The following is a 17757-nucleotide window of genomic DNA, read 5'->3' on the forward strand; positions in this document are numbered from 1 at the left end:
GTGCATCCGAGAGAACCACGACAGGGATTGATATGTTATAGCCCAGGACATGAACCTAGCAATAAAGATATCATTGCGATTGTTTGCGGCTTCCACGCCATGTAAAGCCGGAGGCGCCGGAGCAGGCTGCTTTCTGGCAGCGGAGGCTCTGCCTCCCCGGGCTCCCCCGGCGCCCTCAGCCAAACCCGAGCACCTGTTGGCCAGACCCCGGCCCCGTCGTGGGAATCGCCTCCCGCCCGCGCTTCCAGGTCCCGGCAGCGCGGTTTGTCGTGGAGTTATTTAGGAGCATTCCCACCGGCTGCGGGACGCTTTGGAAAGCGGGAGGTTTACCAGGGGACACTCAACTGGTGTTTGTTCGACCTCGCAGCTGGTACTCGGTGCCAGCGAGAGATGCGTGAATGAAAGAGGGATGCGATCGCGGGCTGGGGAGGCTTCACGCCCCGCGCCTCGCAGGGCGCTCGCCCGACTGCCGGCAGATGAGGGGCCCTGGGAACGGCGGCGGGTCCGGTTCACAGTGCCCGCGGCAGCCCCTGCCTGCGCACGGCGGCTCGGAGCCACGCACGCCTTCCCGGCCCCTCCTGCGGGACAGCGGACCGGGGCCTCCCCTCTTTTGGGCTCGGAGGGGTAGCGGCGTTTCTTTCTACGGGAAATGGAACATTTCGGACGATTAGATCGTCTTTTCACCTGGAGCGTCGCCAGAGACGCTGGTCCCGGGAGGGCGGCGTCAGCCCGCACACCCGGAGCCCGCACCTCCCTCCTGGGAGCCTGCGGGAAGCGAGCCGCCCGCAAGGGCCTCTAACCGCCCCTCCGCTCCCCCAAACCCTGCGGGCCTGGGCATTTACGCCCCTTTTGTCCCCCCTTGCCCCGCTTTGCGGCCCAGGATCCCGCGGGGATGAGGGGCGGGGGCGGAACGTGCCGGATCCCGGGCTCGGGAGGGCCTCCCCCGTCCCCCCGGGGCGCCGTCGGGGCAGCGCCGCCGCGGAGGGGCGGATCCCGCGGGGCAGGACGCGGAGTTTGAAGCGGGCGGGGGCTGCGGGTGCGGGACAGGGGCACGAGGGAGGCGGGGAACCCGTGTCCGGGGCGCTCCGGGGGGCGAGCAGGGCTGGAAGGGGCACCGACCGCCACCGTGTCCCCCCCCTCCGCCCCCGCTCAGCGCCGCGGGGAGGAGCGGGGCGGGCGGCTGGGACCGGGGGATGCGGGGCTGCCTGTCGCGCCTGCCCCTCGCCGGTCCCTACAGCGCCCGACCGTGTTCCCCACCAGCAAAACCCCCCAAAAAAGCTGCCGCGAAAGCTGCGAGCGGGGCTTGCTGAGCCGCGGGGTCCCGCCGGGTCCCTCCGGGCCGGGGACCTGCACGGGCACTTTCCTCCTGCCTTGGGCGGCGGATTTTGTGGCAGGAGCGCGGCGCTGGAGTGAATGGATGACGAGTCAGTCAAAAGGAGCTGTCAGTCTCTTTGAAGGTTGCGTTTAAAGGGACTTGCCAAGTCAAGACGGGAGAGTGACAAGATAGAGACCCTGGTGTTTTACATGCGAAGGGCGGCTCTTCCGCTTCATCTGCACCATACTAAAGGATGTGTTGAAGCATTGAATCACAAAAAAAGTGGCACGCCGAAGAAAAGGTGCCACATAACAATGATTGTAGTGTTTTAATTGTGGGGGACCGCATCGCCAAAGCCAATTGAGACGGACGGGGCTATACACAGAGGGAAACGGTACAACACTTCCATAACTTATAATTAAGCTGAAGTCCGACTAACATTTGACTTTCTAATGAGTGTAATGAGATTACATGCCTGATGGAAGCATTTGTGCAAAAGCGACTTTCTGTGTTTAATGAGGTCCTAATACAGGACGAGATCGAATTATAGGTCGGCTCTTTTTCTCGCTCAAAGAGCCCCGTTTAAGTTCAATGACACCGGTGCCGCCCGCCTCCCGCCCGCTGCCGGACGGGGCGAGGATCGCAGCCGAGCGGCCCCCGGGCTCGCACGAAAAATGAGCAAATAAATAAGCAAAACTACCCCGCCCCCGCCCCAAGCCCAGCCTCGGCATGTTTGTGTGGGTAAGTAGCTCCTCTAATTGCTGTTGGAATAGATCCATGCCATCCGCGCTAGGGAACTAAATGTGTCTAACTAGGTTAATGCAATTAGCATGCATGCAACATATTGCTTCCACTTTGCGGCAGATTTGGAAAAAAAAATGAGCGGCGGGGAGAGATGTGCAGTATATGATGGGTAATAATTACACCTCGGCTCACCCGGGCCGTTCCCATCCGCCTGGGCACGGCGCGGGAGCCGTTCTGCTCCGGCCGCGGGCCCGGCCGGGCATCTGGGGCTCTCCCGGGGGCCGAGCCGTCGGGGCTGAGCCGCGGATGCCACGGGAAAATCAGCACCTGCGGCGCCGGGCCGAGCCCCCCGGCCCAGCCCCCGCCGGTAGCACTTGCCGCCCCCCGGCTCGGCCGGCCCTGCCCCCCCTCGCCCCTGGGCAGGTGCAGCCCAGCCCCCTCCAGTCTCCTCCTCCCCCCGCTCTGCCTGGCAGCCGGGAGCGCTGAGCCGCCGCCACCGGGGCGGCTCCGCCACCAGTTGCGCGATGTCTTCGCACCCCCCTCGCCCCCCCCAGCGGCTTCTCCAGGGCGAGGGCTGCGGAGGGGACTCCTGCCCGCGGCCGCGGCACCGAGCCGGAGCTCTGACGGCCGCCCCCACCCCGGCGTCCCCTCCCCGTCACTTCTGGGAAGAGCTTTGTCCGGCTGCGGGTACCGAGCCCATCCCCGTGGCGGCGGGGCCAGGGGCTCAAGGCGGCGGCGGGGAGGGGAACCCTCGCAAGGCTGGCGTTTCGGGATTCTGGTCTTTCAGCTGGAAACCACGGGCAGAGCCAGAGGCACTGAAAGAAGGGGGACCTCCTAGAGATAGACAAAGACATCAGTTGGAAGCACTTCAGGAGAGGACGTCAAAAGGGGTGGAGAGAAGGCGAAATTGTCCCCGCGCCCGTCCCGTCCCCTCCCTCCCCCTGGCCGTATAAGAGCATCCCGGGAGGGCGGAGGGGGCCGGTCGGGGCGAGCTCCGCGGGGCCCGGGGCTCCTCCCGCCTGCCCGGGAACGGAGCGCTTGCCCCGGGGCTTCCGCGGGATGCGGCGGGGATCTCGGCGGCCGCTTCCCACAAATACACTGCTCCGCAAGGTACAAGCCGGGTTTATTATTAACAAACACAGGAAGAGTCCACGTGCGGCAATAAATTATTTTCACAGGTTCCGGTATTATCATCTTTTTTTTCTCCTCCCAAAAAGGTGCTGGTGGAATAAACCTACTGCATATTTTTAAAAAATCAGGATAAATTATATAAATTATATATTCAAAACACGATTCTACCTCATTATCGCTACACCGTAATAAATAGATAAATAAAGTTGATTGCCCTTAGAGTCTGAATCTTAAATTACATTTACAATAGAGGTCTCTACATACAGCATGTACAGGGCGGGGCGGGGGCCACCCGCACGGCGCCTCACGCCACGAAGTCGAAGGGGGGCTCGTTCTCGATGTCGTTGAGGGCGGCTTTGTTGTTCACCTTCCGCGGGTCCTCGGGGGTCCAGACTTTGGCCGTCCGGATGATGTTTTGTTCCTTGAGCTGCTTTTCGTCGGTCCACGACAGGGAGTGACCGGCCAGAGGGGGGAGTCCGTAGTCGGGGTCGCTCGGGGAGGGAGATCCTGGGGAAGAGGGGTGAGGGGAGAGAGGCGGAGGCTGGGTTACTGCCGGGGCCGGCGTTCCTGCGGGGCGCGGAGCCGGGCCGGGCAGCCACTTACTTGTGCCGCGGTGGCAGATGATGATCTTCTTGGGCTGGCTGGGGCTCTCGCTGCTGGCGCTGCGCAGGGGCAGGTCGGACTGCACCAGCTCGCTGAGGAAGTTGATGTAGCCGATGGCCAAGCGCAGCGTGTCCACCTTGGAGAGCCGCTTCTCGTAGGGCAGCGTGGGGATGTGCGAGCGCAGCCCCTCGAAGGCGTCGTTGATGGATTGCATCCGCCGCCGCTCCCGCACGTTGGCCGCCTGCCGGAGCTGCTGCAGCTCCGCCTCGGAGCGCACCCGCCGCCGCCGCTTGGCCGAGCCCAGCGCCTGCAGCCGCGCCCCGGGGGACAGCAGCGCCGCGCCCGCCGCCCCGCAGCACTCGTACGCGAAGCCGGGCGACGCCGGGAAGGCGGCGGCGGGCGGCGGGCAGCGGTAGCCGCCCTCGGGGTCGCCGCCGTCGCGGTAGAACTCGTGCAGCTGCCGGCTGAGGAAATCCACGTCCGGCTCCGGCAGCCCCTCGGCGGCCAGAGCGTCCCGCGGGGCCGGCTCGGGGAAGAAGTCCTCCTCGTCGAAGTACGGGGGCGAGGAGAAGGAGTCCAGGCCCCCGGGGAAGTGCTCCAGCAGCACCGTCTCCATGCCGCGCGCGGCCCCCGCGGGGTGAAACGGGACGGGGACGGGACGGGGGACGGGTAGCCCCGCCGGGACGCTCCTCCGGCCGCTCCCTCCGGCCCGCTGGCCGAGCCGCCCCGGCGGCGGCGGGGCCCCCGCCCCTGCCCTGCCCTCCCCTCCCCGCCCTCGGGTGGCCGGGAGGCCGGGCCGGTGCCGCCGCTCTCCGGGGAGGAGGCCGGAGCCGCTGGCGCGCCGGGCCGGCACGCGAGGAGTCTTATACCGACATCCCCGGGCGCGTGCCGCCGGCCGCCGCCGTCAGCCAATCAGCGAGCGCCGGGGGGTGGGGGGGGGGGGGGCGGACCCCCCCCGTCGGGGGACCCCGCGGCGCCCCCGCCGGCCGGAGGGGCTGGGAGTGGGGGGTGGGCGCGCCCCGCCGGTCCCCCCCGGCCTGGCCCCGCCCGGCCCCGCCGCCCAGCGACCGGCCCGGAGCCCGCGTAGCCGGCACTCCCCGCACGTCGGGCGAGCGGCCCCGGTGCACCCCGGCACCGCTCCCCGCCCGCCGCCGGCCGAGACGCACGCGTTGGCAGCAACCGGACAGAGGGGTCGGGGTGGGGGGACCCTCTGCACCTTCCCCCCAGCGTCGTTCTCGCTGCCCCCGGCCCGGCAGCCCCCGGCGCCGCCGGAGCCGCTGTCGGAGCGGGCGCGGGGCGGCTCGATGGCGGCGATGGGTTTCCTCGTGGCGTTTGGAATGAAGACAATTCTATCGTAACATCAAAATAAATCACGTCAGCTCGGTCGTGCATCGATTTTGACGACATCGGGCCCTGTTGCGTTTTTCCTTTCCCCACTCCCGTTGCCCTGTCAGGACGAGCTCGTTTGGTGGAGGCTCTGTTAATAATTCCCTAACTGACTCTCACTGATTAAAGCCTTCAAAATTCTCACTGGGGTGAAATGGATTACCCGGCAGATTAGGGGAGGATTATCTCTGCCATTAGCGCTCCAAGAGTTTGTCCGGCAGAGTCTGTCGAGGTTTATCGAAAGTGACTTTCCAGCGAGCCACCAGCACGGGCAGAGATCAAACCCCGAGTGGAAACGGACCCCGCTCTATCAGCAGAGCAAGACAGGGCCAGCTCCGGGAAAGTAATAAATGACCCGACTTCAAAGCCGCTGACAACTCCGTGATAACGGCAGGGAAAGGCGTGAGTCACGGGGCGGAACAAAGAGCTTTGCAAGAGCCACTTCTTGGAAAGTCCTGCGTGCAGACGGGCCGTGCGAAAGAACGAGAAGGGAAGGAGGAAGCCTTCACGCGAAGCCAGAAACGCGCTCACGCGTGGCGGAGGGACCACTGCCACCGTCCCGGCACGGGGGAACTGAGGGGCTCTCTCCGCCGAGGAGGCGAAGCGACGCCGAAGCGACTACCCGTTCACGTCCAGCCGGGGAGCGGGGCAGGGGGCACGGGGCCGAGCCGAGGGCTGCGGGCGAGGGGAGCGCCCCCCGGCCGCGATGGGCAGGAGCCTCCAGCCGCGGGCATCACCGCTGCCCGGGGCTCCCCTCCGCCCGGGGAAACGGGGCGGCCGGCAGTCCTGCGGGTCCCGCTGTGCTGCCCACTCTCCTCTGAGTGGGAGTGGGGACTCCGGCAGGGGCAGAGCTGAGGAGGGCGCCAGTGCCACCTCCAGCTCGCGGCCGGACCAGGTTGTTCAGGGCTTCATCCCGCCGGGTCCTGAAAACCTCTGTGTTGAGCCTGGATGAAGCCTGCAGAAGCTCCCAGGACAACCTGTGCTGGTCCACCCTTCTTCGCCCCTTACGAGTGCCTTTCCTACGCCGGCTGCCCCCAAAACCGGCCGCAGTACTTGGGCACGGTTTCCTGAGTGCGGAGCGTGGGGAATTATTCCTTCCGTCGGTCTCCTGGGCTGTTATCGTGTTCATGCGGCCCAGGGACGCTGCTGGCACCCCGTGCGACCAGGGCACATGGCCGGCTCCTGCCCAGCTCCCTGCCCACCGCCTCTCCCAGCCCTTCCAGCGGCGGGGACCGCTCCCAGCGCTATGGAGCGCGGCGGGCAGAAGGGCCCTCGGTCCCCCCAAACCTTAGCTTGGCAGAGGCATCGTTCGCCTCTCCTCCCGAGCAGCCACGTCCCACGGAGCCGAGGAACCCACGCAGGAGAGCGAACGCAGCCTTGGCACCGGGGGAGCGCACATGGGCGCGGCGACGCTACCCTGTTCCCTGCTCCGGGGCTCCCCCCACCCCGAGGGCGTCCCCCGTGCGCCCCTTGGCGCTCCCAGCGCTGGGGGTGCGGGGCGCGGTGTCCCCGCAGCGTGAGGCGCTGGTGGGAGGGCAGGGACCCGCCACTCTCGGGCCCTGAGGCTGCTGGAGAGGTGGCGGTGGTAGCCCAGGGGGGTGGACCTAGGACCCGGTAAAAGAAGAAAGCAACCCTCTAAACCCTAAGAACTCCGAGGTGATTTTGGGGGAATTTCCTGGTCACAAAGTTGGCTCCTTTCCCTCTCCTGCATGCCTAAGGAGTCATCACCACTGAGGCAGCGAATCCTTCTTTGCCTTTGTCACACTCCAGCTGGAGCCGAAGAGTTCAAAGCCGATGAGCAAACCACATGGAGTGGCTCCTGTCACCACTGCATCCACTCGAGGCACACACACACACTTTTCGCAGCTGACCCACGGCTCCCCTCCCAGTGAGGTCAGACAGACCTGGCGCCGCCAGGTACAGAGGAGGAGCGACCCCCCGAAACAGGCTCTTTTCCCAAATCATCTGCCCGAGCCTTCTCCCAGCGCAGTGCTGGGTCCGTTCCTGTGCCCCGAGGGAGAGGCAGGCGCCAGGGCATCTCTCGTTAATGTGGTGGTGAAGCATCTTCCCGGAGGCAGTCTGAAGGCTTCAGGGGTGATGAGGAAGAAACAGGATCTCCGCTGTCGATCCAAGGACAGTTTGTGCTCAGAGAGGCCAGGGGAGCCCGGCTCATTCGCCGTGCCCGGGCTCTTTCCCCCTTCCCCAGGGCCGGCGGGGCCCGTTTTTCCCTGGAGCACGTCGGTACCGCACAGTCGGGGTGAGCCCCGCCGCACTGGGCGGTCAATGTCACATCGTGGAGATGGCACGACACCTACGAGCCACAAAACTCAGGGAGGTGGTCTGGGAAGCCAATTAGTGCAGTCTGTCCGTCCCGGCCAGGCGGCTCCACCAGGAACGACGGACGTTTCGTGGAGCCGTCGGGGCAGGGGGTTCCCTTAGCCGCCTGGCCAACGATGAGATGTTTCGGGAACCCGGTTTCCTAACTGCTGGGGACTCGGAGCCTGTCTTAAAACCTAGCGGATATCTGGGAAGACTGCGAGCGCTCCGCGAGGGGCTGTGGGCGGTGCACGGGGCTGGTTCCGTACAGCCCTTTTCCATCGCCGAGCCCGGCCGGCGCTCCGCGGGCGCGCTGGGCTGCGGAGGCAATAAAACATCGCTGCGCACGGCTCCGCGCCGCTCGGCGCCCGGTGCGATGCCCAGATCAGGGGCAGAGCCGTTCCCGCATTGTGGCGAGCGCAACCCTCGCTCCTGCGTCAATGACGGCTTTAAAGAGGAACGATTCCAGTCTTGTACATCTGCCTTTGAGAAAAGAGTAGGGACCGCTCCCCAAGGAACAGCTTGAGGCGCGGGAAGGCTCCTCCCGGGTTGCCTAAGACGTTACAAAAAGGAAACTTGCGAAAACCAGGAATTGGTATCAGCGCAGCCCGGGCCACGGCAGCGCACCTGGGCCAGCATCGCCTGTGTCGCAAAAACCCTTCTGTCAATATTTGTCCTGCTCGGGTGTCTCACCCGTCCCCTTCTTGCCCGACGGGAGGGTTAGCGCTGTGCTTACGGGAACGACACCTCCCCGCACCTCTCCTGCAAAGAAAATGTATGACCAGCGCCTGACACTTCGGTATTGCAACTCCTGAGAGCAGGAACCTGTGGGGGAACCAGGAGTCTCTAAAGGTCCAGAGGTGGGGACAGGGCAGGGCTGCATGCGGGATATGCCCCACCGGCACCCACTGCCGACCCTCCGTGGCCCACGCAATCCCTCCCCCACGACGAAATAAGGTGGGAGGGGGGCGCACACCCTGCACCGAGGGCATCCGGAGCGCCTGGGCTTGCCGGGCCCTCCAGTCCTGCCTGTGACAGGGTGCTCGACGCCGTGCACTCTCCGGCCCGAGGAGACCGAGCCTCCGGCGGGGGATGGGACTCGACCCTGGCTTAGGACGGCGGTGAAGACCTTCCCCGCGGCCGAGGGTCCCGGAGCACAGCCGGGAGTCCACAGCGGCTCGAGGGCAGGAAGAGCGCCCATCCCTTCTCTTCGAGAGGATTCACGTCGGGGCCGGGCAGCAGGAGCCTTCGCCGCCCGACCCCCGGCGATGCTCTGCGCGGAGCGCGGAAGGGAACCGGTCCCCGGCTGCGAGCGAGCGAGCGAGGGAGCGAACCGGCCCCTCCGGGAGGAGCCCCAAGCGCTCGTCCTCGCTGTCTCTCCGCGCCCGCGGAGCCCCTCGACGGGAAAAGGCGGCCAGGGCTCCCCAGCTCCCCGAGCCCCCGCCGCTGCCTCCGCCGCCACCCGAACGGACCCCGGCTTGTCCGTTTTGCCCTGAAGATTTAGGAGGCAGAAAAATGGAGGAAAGTTGGAGTTAAGTGGGAACCAATGAGGCCGAAGTGGAGAGGAGCCACAGGTGACGGTGAGGAGTTCAGCACCCCTCACGCTGCCTTTCGTTCCGATCCAGCCTTCTGAGGTGGCTCCAAACACGTGCGGTACTGCAGAATAATGAAACCTGTTAGCTAAAGCAAAGCCTGAAGTCCCCTTGGAGATGCCTGTCGGGTTTCCCATCCAGGTCCCAAACTCAGCTCTTACTCCTACATTACCTGTATATTTTCCAATGCCATGAAACCACAGTCATGGAAAGACGGGCCGGGTTCCCCCTTCCTGACGGCAGTTTTCTTCTGCAAACCTTCATCTCCACCCTGCCAGCGTCTGGTTAAGCAAGAGTTTTCGGGTTCACAAAGCCACCGTGAGGCAAATACCACCATATTTTTCTGAAGATTATAAAATTTAGCAATTTCTGTTTGGATTCTTTGGTGTACCGGACTCGCGTTAGAGAAGCATTTTTTTTAATGCGCAAATGAAGCAGGAGGCTTTCAAAAGACTGGATTTGAGTCGGCCCGACATCTAGGCAAACAATACTTTACCACGAAAGGATTTTTTTTAAAAAAAGAAAAACCACTCTACTGCAATTTCCGATGTGCAACGGTACTTTATTTAACTGGAAAAGGTAGTATCTCCTCGCCCTTTCAGCCACTGAAAGCACACTTTGAACCAAGCTTTGCCTTGGGGGATCGCGCGTTTCCTGATAATAAATTAATGTGCGGCTTCCCCTGCTCTGAAGGCGAGGTCAGAGACGCCTGCGGGCCGGCACAGCCGCACCAGCGCTCCCCGGCCCGGGAAGAGCCGAGGGATGCGGGGGGAGCGGAGCCGCTCCCGGGGAGCGCCCGGAGGAGGAGGAGGTGGAGGCACCTGCGGCCGGGGTCGCACCCTCCCCCCTAGCCGCTACCTGGGCGCCGGGCCGGTAACGCGCCGTAAAGAGCCCCTTTCAGGCTCTTTCGAGCCGAGACCGCGGAGGTCACCGCGTGTGCAGCCCCCGCTCCGCCGGCCGCTCGGGCCGGGGCGCCGGCGCTGCAAGCTGGAGAGCAGGAGCAGCCCATGGGAATCCCAACACTTGTGCCGCCGGCTCCCCCGGGCCGCCCCTCTCCCCTGCTCCCCCGCCCCGAGGGGCCGCTGAATGTAACAAATGAGCCGCGATCGATCTGCGGGCACGGGGGAAAATCAAATTATATGGTGCGGCCGGCGAAAGGTGCCGGCGAGCGGCGGGAGGGCTGCCGGCCGCCCCGAACGGCTCCGGCCGCCAGGGCCCCGCCGGGAGCGGCTCCGGCCGGGAGGGGGGCGGCGGGGGGAGACTCCGTCAGCTCTTCTTCTAGCGCCGCTTTCGGGTCTCCTCCGCGCGCTCCTCTCCCGGGAAAGGGCCGGGAACGGCGAAAGCTGCCCCGCTCCCGGCACGGGTCCCTCCCGCACCTGCCGGAGCCGCGGGGCGCGGGCAGAGGGGGCTCGGGGAGCAGCCCGTACCTGAGCCCCTTCCTCGCCCCTCGGACGGGCGCCTGGGGCCGGCTCCGCTTGGGAAAAGCGCCGCGCGAGGCCGGCGGTGTCTGCGGGTCCATGGGAATCTGGCCACTTGTGCCGGGCGCAGCCGGGAGGGGGCTGCGCGTCCTTTACAAAAAGAGACACAATTAAGCAAAATGCTCAATGAACATTATAAATGATGTGCAATCGCCTCGCAGATTGCTTAGCAAATCAAATTATATGGTTGCTCACGGGTGATTTCCATGTGCTTTAAAAAGCAAACAGGTACTTTCTGATTTTGGTGGGGTTTTTTTTGTTGGTGGATTTTTTTTTTTTCCCTAAACAAACAAAAAAAAAAAGCGTCGCGCTGTAGCCATTGCGGAGCAATGCCACACGCTGAAAGGCGTCTGTGTGAATATTCACGTTCTTCTTTGTTCGCCCCTGAATTTCACAATGGCCCGGGGAGGGCACGTCCACTGCACTCTTGTAAATTTACCAATTCCTGACTAAAACCGCCAGGCACCTGCTTGGCAGAGCACAAAGCTGTCTACGTTTCCACCAACGATTTACTTCAGCTTCTGCATTGGCCCGGCAATAGAAGAGCTTGAAGCTGATGCCGGTTAAACCCAGGGAGGCTCCTCCCGCTCCCCGAGCGAGCTGTGAGCAAGGCGGCCGGAGGAAAGCGGCGTGTTAAAAACACGTTTTGATAAGGAGTCTCTCGTTGTCCAACAGAATAACACTCGTGGAGAGGAGAGTTGTTCACTGAGACCATGTCCTGACCACGCTCTGCTGTGATGCTCGTTTGAAAAATGACACGGGGCTGTCACCCCACCTGCGGCAGGGTCAGGGGACAACAAAGCAAAGCAGGTGACTGTCGGTGAAGGCGCTGGTTGCACTCTGTAAAGTTTTAAAAAGGGTAACAAGGCTCCCTAACACCAGCTGGCAGGAGGCGCTGCGACTTGGTTTTAATCGTTTTATTACCGACGACTCCTGACGACTAAGAGTGCTGTCCCAATGGATAACAGGGCACTTTTCCATTCTGGTAAATAACCGTGTTACATCACCTCTGCCATAAATATATCCAGCTATAGATTAAATAGAAATAACTTTTTCCAGTCATCACTCCTCCTTGTGGGTCAGAGGCTCCTTCTGTTTTCTAGTCTTTTCTCTTGATCTCTTCCTCCCTGGTTTATGCCCATTTGCTCTTGTGTGAGTGTGGATTCCCTTGAAAGATCTCAATCTCTGCAGGATTTCCCTTGACGCTTATATACTGCCGCCACGTTCCTTCTGAATCCTCATTTTGCGAAGGCAAGCAAAGAAAGCTCAGGATTAAACTCCCTGTTTCTTTATCCTTCAAATTACCTTTCTCTGCTCTTTCTCCATGTTAAGTTAGTTTTCTGGGACAAGCAGAACGATAAGTGTACACAGCCATCCAGGAGAGTCCTCACAGCTCCTTGGAGAATGTGGTCAGCATTTGCCTTTCTGCCAGCCCCCCTCACTTTGTACTTCAGGGGTTATATTTACCCTTCTCATGGCCATATTCCTTCAGGAGCTCATTACCACTTTGTCATTAACTGGTGCCCCAAGGTCTTTTTTCCTTCCCTGTCTGTCAAGGACTATTGAGACCACAACCAGCACATGTTCTTGCCGCATGTCCCGAATGCGTGACCTCTTAACACTGGATTTCATTCCTTCTTTGCCACTCTGGTACTCATAGTCCTAAGCTTCCTTGTGATGATTTTTCAAGCCTTCTCCGTAATGGGATGCCCTTCCCGCTTTGTGATTTTTTCAGATGTTGTTAGCAGAGTCCTTCCTTTACTCTAAAGTTGTTAATGTGTATTTTCCATTGAGTCCATAAGAGCAAAGAGAGGACTATCCTGGGCATAGCTCTATCCACTTCCTTCACCTGTGCTGGTGTTAAGAGCTCAGGGATTTCCTTTGCTAGGAGTTGTTTCTGTGTATCTAAGAGCTCTTGAGACACTTCTCTACTTCTTTCTCTCTCTTTCTTTCTCTGTCTCTACCATCAATTTGCGTAATGGCTTTTAGAACCCAAGCAGCAAGTTGTTTTGTTAAAATTATGAGATGCTATTTAGTAGAGCTGAGTTTTAAACTAATGATACCTGTTTTGGAAAGAGGTGCACAACTAAGAGATGCCAGTATAATCAGAGGCTTAAAAGCACCTTAGGAGTTCACATTCCTCCAGAATCTCTCCTCAGTTACTATGTAACTCCACAATGTCTCTCCCGAGGAGACATCCTACATGGCTGGCATTTTGTTGAATAGTCTTGGCTGTAATATGATCTGAAAAATATCTTAATGATTTTTAACTCAGAAGAGCTGACCTGCCATAGTTGTTCACTTCCAGGAAAGGATTTTCAGCGGACATCCCTCAGTCTCCACCTCTAAGTGCAGTTAGGTTTTTCTCCAGCCCAGATTTATACATCCTACATTTGCTGGCTTCTTGCTGAGCCTGCTGGCTCACTCTTGCATTCTTTGTTGATCACCCGCCTCTCACCACACCAGGAGCCTTGGGGCTGGGTGCCCAGCACCTACAATTTAGGCATTGCAAAACCACATCTCTGCATCCATTTAGCCCTGAGGCTTTTATCTTTGTGGTGAATTATTAACCAAGCCAGGGACATGAAAAACATCTACACAAGGAGATGCTGCATTTTCTTTGGAAGCTGTCCACACACAAACAGTACTGGTTTACCTAGTATGGCATCTCGTCTCCTATGCTCACTTTCCAGTAGGCATGGGAGATCATTGCTCATTCCACACTATGAGACCCTCTCTCATAATGAGGATTGTTTTCACATCTCATCTTAATGATGTCTTCCTGAGACTAAGCAAATCCATTTCCCCTCAGTGTGTACTTTTTAAACATCCTAACTTTTTTTTTTGTGTTCTCTGCTAATTTCCCTGTAGCTTTTCTTCAAGTTAGTGCCCCAAACTGGACACTATACCAAGTCTAAGGCTCAACAGTGCCAAGTAGAGCAGAATAATTACCCCAGCGTTTTACCCAAAACATTGCTGCTAATGGATCCCAAATTACATTTGTTTTTCTGCGTAAGTTTTATCCCGCTTTACCTAGTGCATGGTTCACAACAGTCGATCCACTCCTGCACTGTTACTGCCTTATTAGTTATTCCTTATTCCACAAACTGCACATTTGTTCTGGTTTTTTTTTCCCCCAAGACTGCATTATATACTTGTCTTTATTACAGTGCAGCTTATTGATTTCAGGCAAGCTCTCCAATCTGTGAAGATCAATGTGAGTCCTGATCCTGTTCTCCAAATTAACCTCTCCCAGCCAGTCATCTCAGGAATTGAATCAAGTACTCTCTTTTCCAGTAGCCAATTTATTGTTGAAAACATTTGGGCCACAACAGACACCTGCAGGACCCTGCTTGGCATGCCCAACTTTGACAGTGAACTGCAGATGAATGTTTTGGTATGATTCAAACATTATGCGACCATTTTAATCCTGATTTCATTTAGATGTCATTACATGGCTTCGTTTATAGGAAGAATAAGGCTTTTGACACTGACAAAGTTGACATGTATCACATCTACCCCTTTACACACTTGGCTAGTTAGTCCTTCAAATGAGGACACTGAATTAATTTGAAATGATATGTTCTTGATTAATCCATGTTGATATGTTCTACTGCCTTCTTATCACTTCTGTGCTTACAAATTGATTAATAATTGACTCTCATTATCATGGTTATGCTGATGGATTAATGCTTCCCAGGATCCTCTTCTTTGCTTGCCTCCAGCAAGCCGCTGGCCACAGAGGCCAACACACGCCTCCAGCATTTATGTCCTCAAGCAAGTCACTTAGGCTGTGGGGTCATCATTGACTCTAACTTCAGCCGGTCAAAAGCTGGATGCTAACTAGGAGAGGGATTTAATTCCTTATACACAGGAGTACGACATTTCCTTGGGCTTACAGATAGGACACAGGGCCCACAGGAGACCTGCACCTTTCTGGAAGCTCACGTGCAGCTTCCCTGCAGGCTGTCCATGGGATATACCTGAAAGGTATATATAGGTATATCCCATCTAGAATGGGCTAAGGTATCTATATCAATGTTAAAGTAACTGCCTCTCCAAGTATAAAGTGGTCATTAATATTCAAGAAAAAAAGATGGGTGTAACAAACCACCCTCACAAAGGAACTTTCTTAAGATGGATTCTGCTGGCTCTTGGAGATGCCAACACCTTGCACTGGCAGCAGGAGGAAACAACAAAATTTTAACTTCAAGTGACAGGACTACATGCTTTTCAAGGCACTCTGACATTCAAATGGTCCAGATGCCCAGTGTGCATTTTGAAGTATCTAAGTGCCTCGCTCCCAGACTGGGCCACGCTTACTCCGGCTGATTTTAAGTACTACTGAAGATACTCAGTGTAGGAAGCTAATTACTCCAAAACCTCTCAAAACCTGGAGTGCCCTCATGCTCATAGATCTTTAAGAGTTACTAAGAGAATCTGCACTGATTAAACCTTAGCTTGGGTGGTTTTGTTGGCTGAGAGGAATCCCAGGTTTTATAACTCAGCCCTATCTATTCAGTGCAGAAAACAGCCTTCTACTCGCTCTCAGGGTTTTGTGAGGATAACCACATGAAAGCTTGTTGGGGCACTCTTATTTGTGGTAACAGAGTCCCAGGCACCCAAGGCAGAAGGTTTCGATGCACCATGTGGTACAGATTGCAATACTGGGAATTCACCTGAGCTGCCCACAGCCCTGAGCTGTGTTCAGACCTTCTTCCAGATCTACAGGCAGGACACTGATGGCAGCATACAGAGTCACAGAATGGTCACAGCTGCAAGGCACCTCTCTAGTCTGACCCCCCGCTAAAATAGTTTCACTTACAGCAGGTTGCACAGAAATACATCCAGGCAGGTTTCGAATATTTCCAGAGAAAGTGACTCTACAGCTTCCCTGGGAAGCCTGTTCCAGCACCCTGTCACCTTCACAGCAAAGAAGTTTTTCCTTAAGTTCATGTGTGATTTCCTATGTTGCTGTGCCCGTGTCCCCTTGTCCTGTCCCTGGGCACCACTGAAAAGAGTTTGGCCCCATCCTCTTGACTCTTGCCCCTTAGATATTTATAAACACTGATGAGATTCCTTTTGATTTCCTCTTCTCTAGGCTGAAAAGACTCAGGTCTCTCAACCTTTTCTTGTAAGAGAGATACTTCAGTTCCCTAATCATCTTCGTGTCCCTCCACTGGACTCTCTCAATTAGACTCCAATTCTAACACAACAACAAATGAAGTTAATCAAACATCATATCAGGTGACAATCTCTTCTATTTTATTACTGAAATGCTCAGACCTCTTCTGGACATAGTGAGTCCCAAAGGTACATAAGCAATGCAAATCCACATGTTGAGCTGCATGTGTACATTCGTGATCATCTGATGTACAAGATCTTTATGAGCAATTAAAGCCAAATGAATGAATGACACTGGTGCTGGTGAGGAAGGGATAGCTGCAGAAACCAGCATTTCTCTTGTCTGTGCCTTTATTTTCAAGCTGTCAGAAATCTGTAGGACTAATTCCACTGCCGATAGAATACAGGCTGTTTGATTTAATCCATGCCTCCATCAGCTTTCCCATCAGCATAGCCCACAAGGACTTATTATATAATAGTTCAGATCCAAATGAGCTGCTGCTTTTCCCACCCCGGTGTGAGGACTGATCCTGAATTACCCCAGGCCACCTGTCCCAGCTCACCACTGCAATGTACAGTAGAGGGATTTATCCCTTATTTGTAATCTTTTGTCTGTGGCCTTGTTGTTTGGGTGGGGCTGCACCTGTTCGTGGGGAGTGGGAATCCCTTAATTGCAGCTGTGGGGCTGGGCAGCGAGAGCCAGCCCTGCGTGCTGGCACACAAAGGCTTAGGGGAATGCGTGTGAATCCAGTGCCCTCTTTATGCCATGCCAACATTCATTTCAAATCCTCCACAGGTCTTCACGGCTCAGCTCCTGCATTCCCAGGGCTTCTGTCTGGTATTTCACACACCAGATTGTCCTTTCTTCAGAGGGTAGAGATGGGATGCTGCTTCCCTATATTTTGGATTCTTGGTGTCTAAGATTGTTTAGGAATAGCAGTTAAGGGACAGTAACATATTTTAAGGTGTACTTTTGGCCATATTGTCAACAGTTACTTGAGTTTGCTTGGTGACCATATCTTATGTGTCATGTTAGCAATGGCAGCTTAAGCCACGGAGTCATCCAGGTTATATACTCAACTAAATCCTCGTGGATGATGTGACCTCAATCTTTTCCCACACTAATCCCTGCTGAATCCTGCCTTCAGCGAGCGCCTCATTCCCTCCCTCCCCTGCCCTTTGCTTTCCTCTGCCCTCGACATTTAAGCTTCTGGTGCCCAGGGCTGCTGTCTCCCTTTGCTCCTTCTCTGAGAGGCTGAGAGAGCTGGGGCTGTTTAGCCTTGTGAAAAGGAGGCTGAGGGGAGACCTTATTGCTCTCTACAACTACCTGAAAGGAAGATGTGGAGAGCAGGGAGCTGGCCTCTTCTCCCAAGTGACAGGGGACAGGACAAGGGGGAATGGCCTCAAGCTCTTCCAGGGGAGGTTTGGGCTGGACATCAGGAAAAAATTTTTCACAGAAAGGGTCATTGGGCACTGGCAGAGGCTGCCCAGGGAGGTGGTTGAGTCCCCTTCCCTGGAGGTGTTTAAAGGACGGGTGGATGAGGTGCTGAGGGGCATGGTTTAGTGACTGATAGGAATGGTTGGACTCGATGATCCTGTGGGTCCTTTCCAACCTAGTGATTCTATGATTCTCCTCAGTTTATGCTGCTGTCCCTCGCCAGCTCCGGGGCTGCCGGTGCCGGGGACCCTCCCGGGCGGGCTCTGCCGCCACCGCGTGGCTCCCGGCGCTCACACCAGCCCCGATCGGGGCCCCGGGGACCCTCCCCGGGGACGGTCACCCCCGGCCTTTCCACCGCGCACCCAGGTGGGTTAACACCACCCCGCCCCAAAACATCCCAACTCCACGGCTCTCCCCTGCCTGAAACACTGCGATATGACCATAAGCAGCCCCGGGAACGGTTGAAATTTGCTTTATCGCAAATTCTTGCCAGTAACGACGCTTCCCCCATTCGCGGTGATGCTGGTGTCTCGGGAGCTCGCGGGTTTTCTGGACGCGGACCAGGCTGGTGGATGCTCTTCATCCCGATTCATTGTGAAGAATGAAGCCGGGCAGATAATGAACGCTGAG

General features: G+C 57.7%; 1 protein-coding gene across 1 annotated transcript; it reads right to left on the reverse strand.

The window, feature by feature from the left end:
• Window positions 1-3494: 3494 nt before the first annotated feature.
• Window positions 3495-4409, reverse strand: PTF1A (pancreas associated transcription factor 1a). The gene is made up of 2 exons (XM_069860436.1): window positions 3794-4409; window positions 3495-3697 (listed from the first exon to the last, which is right to left on the reverse strand). Exons 1-2 carry the CDS (start codon window positions 4407-4409, stop codon window positions 3495-3497), a joined length of 819 nt encoding a protein of 272 aa, XP_069716537.1.
• Window positions 4410-17757: the final 13348 nt, after the last annotated feature.

This window comes from Phaenicophaeus curvirostris, chromosome 6, assembly GCF_032191515.1.
Source record: "Phaenicophaeus curvirostris isolate KB17595 chromosome 6, BPBGC_Pcur_1.0, whole genome shotgun sequence".
In the NCBI taxonomy this organism is placed as follows: Eukaryota; Metazoa; Chordata; class Aves; order Cuculiformes; family Cuculidae; genus Phaenicophaeus; species Phaenicophaeus curvirostris.